Source organism: Castanea sativa, chromosome 6 (genome assembly GCF_040712315.1).
Source record: "Castanea sativa cultivar Marrone di Chiusa Pesio chromosome 6, ASM4071231v1".
Lineage (NCBI taxonomy): Eukaryota > Viridiplantae > Streptophyta > Magnoliopsida > Fagales > Fagaceae > Castanea > Castanea sativa.
Genome location: NC_134018.1, coordinates 23,267,398 through 23,275,663, shown reverse-complemented (window position 1 = coordinate 23,275,663; position 8,266 = coordinate 23,267,398). Strand labels below are relative to the sequence as shown.

Sequence of the window (8,266 nt, the reverse complement as noted above, 5' to 3'; positions counted from 1 at the left end):
GACACACAGAGAGACAGAGAGAAAGTGAGGCTTCATTTCAATGATTGAGTATGCAAAGTGTAAAATATGAGACATCCACTTTATCAGCCTCTTCAATTGTGATATATGCTTGGATTTAAGCTTATAAAATCACAGCATTTTCCACAATTTGTAAAAGTTACTAATTTTAACAACACCTTTGACAGCTTGGCATCTTTTAAATGCTGTCTGTAGACTTACCGTTGTAGTGACCGATTCCATTGAATAAATGACAACCAGAACACAGACAATGCATAAACTGCGCACCAAGATCAGCTTGTATCAAGTGTTAAGAAACAAATTGCTTTCTACACTAATTTCAACAGTTAAATTATTAGAACATGTACATAATCGGAAAAAGAGAAAGAAAAAAAGTTAATAAAACCTAGAAAACCTCTCTTTCAAACGGGACCAGCTAGCATAGATTGTTAGCGGATCCACAAAACCCCACCACTTAAGACAGACCATACTGTACAGCTCCTGCATTCCTGTGAACAGCAACAGCTACAGCTGCAGCACCAGCTGCACCAAAATGTGACTGTGCCTGCAGCAGTTTTGTATCAATAGTAATTCGATCATTATTTAACTGATCTGCCTTGGCTTGTGGTTGGTAATATAAGTTGGTGTTAACATCCATGGCCATGCTTGAGGCTCGTTTTTCTGGTACATTGCATTGTTGGGATTGGATTTGAGGTTTGGCTTGTGACAATTCCCTGTGTGTCTCCAACCCAGATTTCTCTTGAATCATGGTGCGAGTCTTGAAGAACCATTGTGGAGTGACTGCCTGAGGAGTGCTAACTGCATTTCTATCAAATAACCTTGAACCATTGTCATCTTTAATGTTTCTGAAATCCTCAAAAGGTAGAATTGGTCCCACAACTCTCCCTTGTTTTGCTGTTCAGAGCAAAGCCAAAACCAAAAAATAAAAAACGCACAATCAAATAAGAATCTGAGAATCTAATAACAATTTGAAAATTCCCTGAATAATTATTTGAACGAAATTCACATGTTCATGACAAAATAGGTGTAATTCCAGATTCATCTGACAATCCCTATTTTTAATAATGAGAAACTAATGAACTCAAGGCTTTAAACTAGCAAACTGACATATGATATGTACACAAGACACCATCTCCAATTAAAATTTTCCCATAGTAAATCTGCTGCATGACAAAGAAAGGAGGCAGAGATGAACAAAAATAGAGAATGACATACATGTTGGAACCCTAGGCGGAGGCCGGGAAGCCTTAGATGGATTTCCAGAACACGAATCCATTGCCCTAAAATTTGTTGAAGCCTGCTCCATAATTTTCCGACGCTCATACGAGGTCAAGTTTTGCTGTGTATTAGGAGGAATTACATTTGAGTGAACAGTAGACCTGCAAACAAATGGGGTAACCACACTTATCAGCACACACTATAGAAAAAGAGAAGCTTTTGGAATAACATTATGCTCTCTAGCAGTAAAATAATTTAACATTTTATACCCTTTCATTATTAACTTAATAAATACACTTGTTCGCATTTACGCTTTTCACAGCATACTGTAGCATTTGTGGGGGCACAACACACAAGGAAATAGATAATTAGACATGTTTAAGAGTTCCACACACATAAATCCCCATGAAGTGTGGAGCCTAAAAATACACGTGCATATACTGAAATTAGATGTAATTTAAACTATCAGATAATCTTACCGCGGGAGAGAAACATGCTTCCTCTCTAAGGGAATAACCGGGGAACTTTTACCGCCATTTTCCTCGAGATATGCAAACTGCTTTCTGAACTGGCCTATACCACTGCAGTAAAGAGATGCAATAAGTCATCAACAAAAAGTATAAAGCAATATTTATTTAGAGGGGGGTAAAGGGGCATGCAAAAGTTCTTTAGTAAGAAGACTTTTAAAACCTAGGATATAGGAAATTTGTGCCTTCATTTCCATTCATGTAGTCTTTAAGCAGCTGAGGATGGTATTCTAGTATCTCTCGGTATATGAGTTCTCTAATGTCCTCCTTTGTCACCCTTCGCCTCTCAAACTCAAACTCCAACTTTGAGATAGGCTGAGCAGAAGGCTCTCTCTCAACTTTGGAAAGTCCCTTAAAGTAAGGATCTGCTAGTGCCTGAGGGGGAAAAGTGTGAAAGGTTACAGACAGAATTATATTTTGGGGATAAAATCATTAAGAGGTTCTATAGATCTGCTGGCAAAGTGAATCTCAGAGATAAGATTCAAATAACAAGAATATATGAAGAATACAGACCTCTTCAGCGGTTGGCCGCTCCTTTGGATCAAATGCTAATAATCTTTGCAGCAGGTGGAGTGCTCGAGGATCTGCATTTGGAAATTTCTGTTCAAAGAGCACAGGAGGTTTTTTCCTCAATTCTGTTAAATATTTCCGTGCCCTCTCATTTCGAACCTGCATTCATTCAATACACATTATATATCAAGAGCTTAGACAACCGGTGGTCCAATACCATAACTTCGAAGGATAAGAGTGGTATATTACTGCTGAAACAGTTTCTGGGGAAGGCGTCCCAAGAAGATCAGTGATCAAATCTAGCTGATGAATAATACTTTTACCAGGAAATAATGGCTTCCCTGTCAGTACCTCGGCAAAAATGCATCCAATACTCCATATATCAATTGCAGGGGTATACTGCAAAAAAGTGTTAAAAGGAGTAAGATAACAAATTATTGTGACAAACTTATGAAAGTTGACAATGCAATTGAACTGCTTCGGAGAAACAGACATAACCTGACACAATTACCTGAATGACAGATATTTCAACTTCCATGACAGTTCAAAAGTCCCCCCTGAACAAGAATTATTATAATCTAGGCATTACTGCTTACTACAAGTGCTCAGGACACATTCCAAAAATGCAAAATGCTCAAAATGTCATACCTATTTTGTTGTGAGTAGAGGATAAACTACCTACAGACACTGAACGGGATGGGATAAAGAAAAAGAACCAATACACAATGCTGCATATATCTAAACTTCAAGCCATAAGGCCCATAACACCAAAAGAAAATTAATTTCTCAGATGGTTTTCAATGAAAAATCCAACATATAACCACATATTTAAGTCTCTAAGATAACCGTTTTGCAATAAAATAGGTGCATAGTTAATAGTGTGAAACAAATTGCTTCTGAATGCATACTAACAACCTAAAAACTGCTCTAAGATGCATGCATAAAATGCTTTACTAAATAATGCTAAGCAGAAAATACAGATGTCAATGAATGAACTTGCCACCTGCGCGGGGGGGGGGGGGGGGGGGGGGGGTGGTGGTGTGGGTTGTGGTGGGTGGAAATGATTATGAAATGATGCCAATGTCCCAAAATAGGTCACCCATAATAATGGGTAGGAGGGTGAGGTGGGTCCAAGACCAACCAGGTGCATGTGTAGTTTACCAATATAAATGAAAAAAAAATTTAAAAAGATGAAGACATGGACCATGCTCCTACAATGTCGTCATATGATCAGAATAAGGATTAGCCGAAAATCAAAGGCAAGTCATTTACCTTAGCAAAGAATGATCCGCACAATTCCGGAGCCCTATACCATCTTGTAGCAACATAATCCTGCAGGGAATAAAGAAACACAATAAAAGATGATGATTCACTCACACAAAATATTAATTATGTCAGAACACTGTAAAACCCATTTAAAGGAGTTAAGGAAACAACTTACTGTCCAAAATATTGATGTTGGCATGTCACTAAATGCAACTCTTGCTAGTCCAAAGTCACAAACTTTGAGTTTGCAATTTGCGTTTGCCAATATATTCTTTGGCTTAAGATCTCGATGATACACATTTGCTGCAACCAATCAACTTATCCAATCATGTCAATGCCCCACAATCAATTCAAGAGTTGTATTAAAGAAAAAAAAAAGGTTTATGCATGATAGATGAAAATGAAGATGAGATTCTGCTACTAAAATAGATAACAAATTACTGCCACAAGTATTATAATGGGAAAAAAAAAAAAAAAAAAAAAAAAAAACAAAGCAATATGCAAAAACAAGGTGACACACATGAAAGAAAATGACCTGTATGCATATATTTCAATGCACGTAGCATCTGATAAAGAAAAAACTGATGATGTTCATGGGTCAAGTCATCATTAGCTTTAATGACTTGGTGAAGATCAGACGCCATTAGCTCAAAGACAACGTAAATGTCTTTGAACTCCCTTTTTGATGGGGGCAACATGATGCGCTTAATTTCAACAATATCAGGATGCCGTAAAAGCCTGAGCAACTTGACTTCACGCAGGATCCGTATGGAATCAGATATATGCTCAAAAACATCATGTATTTTCTTTATTGCTACTTTTTCCCCAGTGTGTGTGTCCGTTGCTGCACAGACAACTCCATAGCTTCCCTTCCCTATCACTTCGAGAATTTTATATCTATTTGCGTCGCCATAATCGGTGAAAAAATCCATGTGCTGCTGACAAATGAAAAAGATAAAAGTCAGTCAAATTAAGCAACCTCAAATATTAATTAAAATAAACAGATCAGAACCCTAAAAATTAATGGAGAGAGAGATGGAGAGAGAAAGAGGAAAAAAACAAAAACAAAAAAAAAAAAAACCTTGTTTGTTTGGGGGCATATATATTGAATTGAATTGATGAGGTTTAGGGATAGGGATAGAGATAGTTATCTGAATGAATATGAAGGAGAGTTGGGAGTTAGGGTATTGAGAAGAAGAAACAGATAGCTAACCGAAGCATTTGGGAGTTAGGGTATTGAGAAGAAGAAACAGATAGCTAACCGCAGCATTTGCCCCGCACCAAAGACGGAATCTCACTTCTCACATTATATTCATTCTCATCCAATTCCCACTCTAATAATAAACTTTCCAACTCTCTCTAATTCCAATTTCTAAACCCTCGCCCTCTCTATTATTTGGGGACTTATTTTGACATTCTTTCCAAATGATATAAAAAATAAGGAATGGCCGCGTGCTTTATATATTGTCCTTCTTTCCTTATCCACTTTTAAATTCATTTATTTCTAGATTTCAATTTCTTTTTTTTCTTTTTTTTTTTGAGAACTTTCTAGATTTCAATTTCAAATGCTAATAGATACTCTCTCTTTTTTTCCTTTTTTCTTTTTTCTTTTTTAATTAATCTACTAGTACTATGTATATTTATTGCCCATTGGTACTGCTGGTGATACTGGTGGCTGCTTTCGTAAATATTTTCCTTCTTTGGCTAAATTGGTGTCAATCTTTTTGTCAATACCATTTTAGCGAGTGAGTCAATTAATGATTAAAAAATAATAATACTATATAAAGTTTTGATATAATTTGAGAGATTATTTTATATATAGTTATATATAAACATAATAGAGTTTTAACCTATAATGTATGTTCTATGATGATTATTCTTTTTCCTCTGGTCTTAAACACAAATTGGTTTATAATATAGATAAGGTTTGAACTCATAATCTTTTATTGACTTTACTAATTAAAAAACTTTTCTAGTTGAAGTGAATTTTCTAGTTGAAGTGAATTATAATATTGATTAATCGGTTAATATATTAATAAATAAAACTAATTTAGATAAACTCAAAACACATGCATTATTACATATATATATATATATATATATATGTAATTAAAATGTTATATATATATATATATATATATATATATTGATGATGCATAGAAAATCAGTAGGCTGAATGCTCTGGGCTTCAATGGGCTTGAGGTTGTCTAGAAGGCCTGAAAAGAAAGAAACACAAGATCAAAGGTGACAGGGGTGAACCGATCAAGAACCCTCCGATGCTTAAGTTAGTTTTCTCTCTAGAACTCAAGAATTCCAACTTTAGGAGTGGTGGAAACTTACCTTACATTGATATGGCTAAGTCCTTTTAAAATGAGTTTTGGAGTGGTTAGTTTGGTAACTTCCCCAACGTGGGTGGAAGTTAAAAGGATCAGATTTAACTTCTATATCTACTATGAGAAGTTAAGAACTTAGTGGAAAGTTAGGAAGAAAAATAAGGAATTCACCCCCACTTCAGAATAGTAGAATGTGGTCCGAATTATAAGCTTTGGCTAGAAATTCACTCTGAAAATCTATGAGCGTTGGGTGGTCGTCCAGCTCAAGAAGTGGTCATCTAGGTCACTTCGTGAGCTGGACAACCTTTTGGTCTGAGACGACCTTTCTGGTCTTGGACGACCTTTCTGGTCTTGGACGACCTCTTTGAAGGCTAGCTTTTTGTTCACTATCAGTTGCCCTCTTGTCCAAGAGTCAACCTGGTCACTGTAGCAAAATTCTTGTTCACTGTTCATTTTTGACACGTGTCGATATTTCATTGGTCAATTGGCATGCCATGTGGTGTCATTGTTGTGGCCAGTTTTCGACGCCTCAGATTGTGCCACATGTCGTGATCTCATTGGCCAACCTATTATGTCAATTCGTTTACCAAAGAGATTGCCACGTGTTAGCTTCTGGTTGGCCCACATCAACACGTTGACCCACCTTAGAGCCTATAAATAGGTACAATCTCTCTCTTGCCCTCTCATTTTTTTGATATTTTCCTCTCTACCATCTCGCCCAAGAGCCTCGTCCAGTCATCCTTATCCTTAGGCTTTCGTCAAGTACTTCTTTCTCTTCATCCTTAGGTTTGCCTTAAAAAATTCTATATTTTTTCTATCATGTCTTCATCTAATGGTAGTACTAAGAATAGTAGTAGTAGTAGTTTTAGTTTCCAAGACGAGCATTATTCATATGGGGTTCCTAGAGTTCCTTTAGAGGTCTTCTAGGAAGAGATGAGACGAAGGGCAACTTCCAGTTCTAGAGCTAGCTCTTCCAAGAGGGCTAAATCATCCAAGATTCCTTCTCAGGACAAGGAGGAAAATGTCATCTATAGTTGTGCTCCAAAAGTCGCGTCTACTGTTAGAAAGGATTGGCTAAGAATTCTTGTAGATATATACTAGATTCCTACTGAGTTCAATCCTCGTCTTCCTGAGAAGGGAGAATGGTGTTGTTCTCCTCTTTTTGGCTTTGGTGTATACATGTCTTACTTATTAGCTGGTCGTAGGTTTCCCTTAAACACTTTTTGTAGAGAACTCCTTCATAGGTTGGGTATTGGACCAAACCAGCTCAACCCCAATGGTTGGAGGACGATAATAGTCATGCAAGTGTTATAGCGCAAGGTATTTGAAGGGAATCACTCAATCACTGTGGATGAGTTCCTCCATTATTATAAACCCTCAGAAATTACTAAGTCTGCAAGTTGTTACCAATTTTTGTCTAGAGTTCCCCAATTTAATTTGATTAGGGGTCATAGTTCTTCTGATAGGTTATGGAAGACGAAATTTTTCTTTGTCTCTAGAAATTGGGCTAGGGACCCAATTGATGTAAATAGAACCCCCTTCCCTCATTTTACCAGTGCTCTAGGTCGTCTTCGTCATGAGGGTATGTTTTCTTTGAACTTTACTTCGTCTTTTCATTTGCTCTTTCCCTCGTCTAACAATTCTTCTCATCCATACAGCTGTTACTTGTCCACACTTAGACGACTATAGAAAGAGCTCGCAGTTATCCTGATAGGTCATTCCATAATTTGGTAACGCTGTGTCATCTTCCTGCCTGGGGACTTGGCCTTGATCCCACTAAGGGGAATCTCATTCACGAGGAGACTACTTATCGATGTAAGAGTCGTCTTTCAAATATTTTTTTAGTCGTCTAACTCTTCATGCTTTCTCCATTATAGGGCTAGGCACCATGAAGGAGAATAAGGGTAAGAACGTTGCCAGTGGGATTGAGGAGGAGGAGGAGGAAGTCTAAGTCCTCCAGGACAAACCAGTTCCTTTGGTCATCTAAAGCCCTACCGTCCAACCTCATGTTGGGAAGAGGAAGGGTATCTCCAGAGATGTGGACCTTGGAAGCCTTCCTAGTCGTCAACATCTGAAGAGGGCCAGAACTGACAAGGCCCCTTCTTCTAAGACCCCCTCATCCAAAGCCTCCAAATCCAAAGATGCGACGGTTTACCTAGACGACCTAGCTATGAACTTAGTCCCTTCTGAAGCTCCTCCTTCAGTCGTTCAGACTGAAGCTCTTCCTCCTTTTGTTGGTAGTGATGGAAAAATACATATTTGTATCGCATACAAAACATACGCAGTGGAAAATTAACGGATTTACTTCATTCACAATTATTAACATGTGCTATGCAAATTTCAGAATTCAAGAACAAGAGAGCGTACCTTGGTATGGTGAAAATCAAAACCAAA

General features: G+C 37.5%; 1 protein-coding gene across 4 annotated transcripts; it reads right to left on the bottom strand.

Annotated features, from left to right (window-relative positions):
* Positions 1-292: 292 nt before the first annotated feature.
* On the bottom strand, positions 293-4,971 carry LOC142640713 (mitogen-activated protein kinase 19-like). Of its 4 annotated transcripts, none has more exons than XM_075814932.1 (10): positions 4,753-4,971; positions 4,075-4,474; positions 3,715-3,842; positions 3,546-3,605; positions 2,523-2,672; positions 2,277-2,432; positions 1,927-2,138; positions 1,716-1,817; positions 1,234-1,397; positions 293-912 (listed from the first exon to the last, which is right to left on the bottom strand). In XM_075814932.1, the coding sequence occupies exons 2-10, from the start codon at positions 4,469-4,471 to the stop codon at positions 473-475; spliced, it is 1,809 nt and encodes a 602-aa protein (XP_075671047.1). In that variant the 5' UTR covers positions 4,472-4,474; positions 4,753-4,971; the 3' UTR covers positions 293-472. The 4 variants fall into 4 exon arrangements, with proteins under 4 accessions (XP_075671047.1, XP_075671048.1, XP_075671044.1 ...); XM_075814933.1 differs by having other exon boundaries at positions 4,802-4,971; XM_075814929.1 differs by having other exon boundaries at positions 4,621-4,966.
* Positions 4,972-8,266: the final 3,295 nt, after the last annotated feature.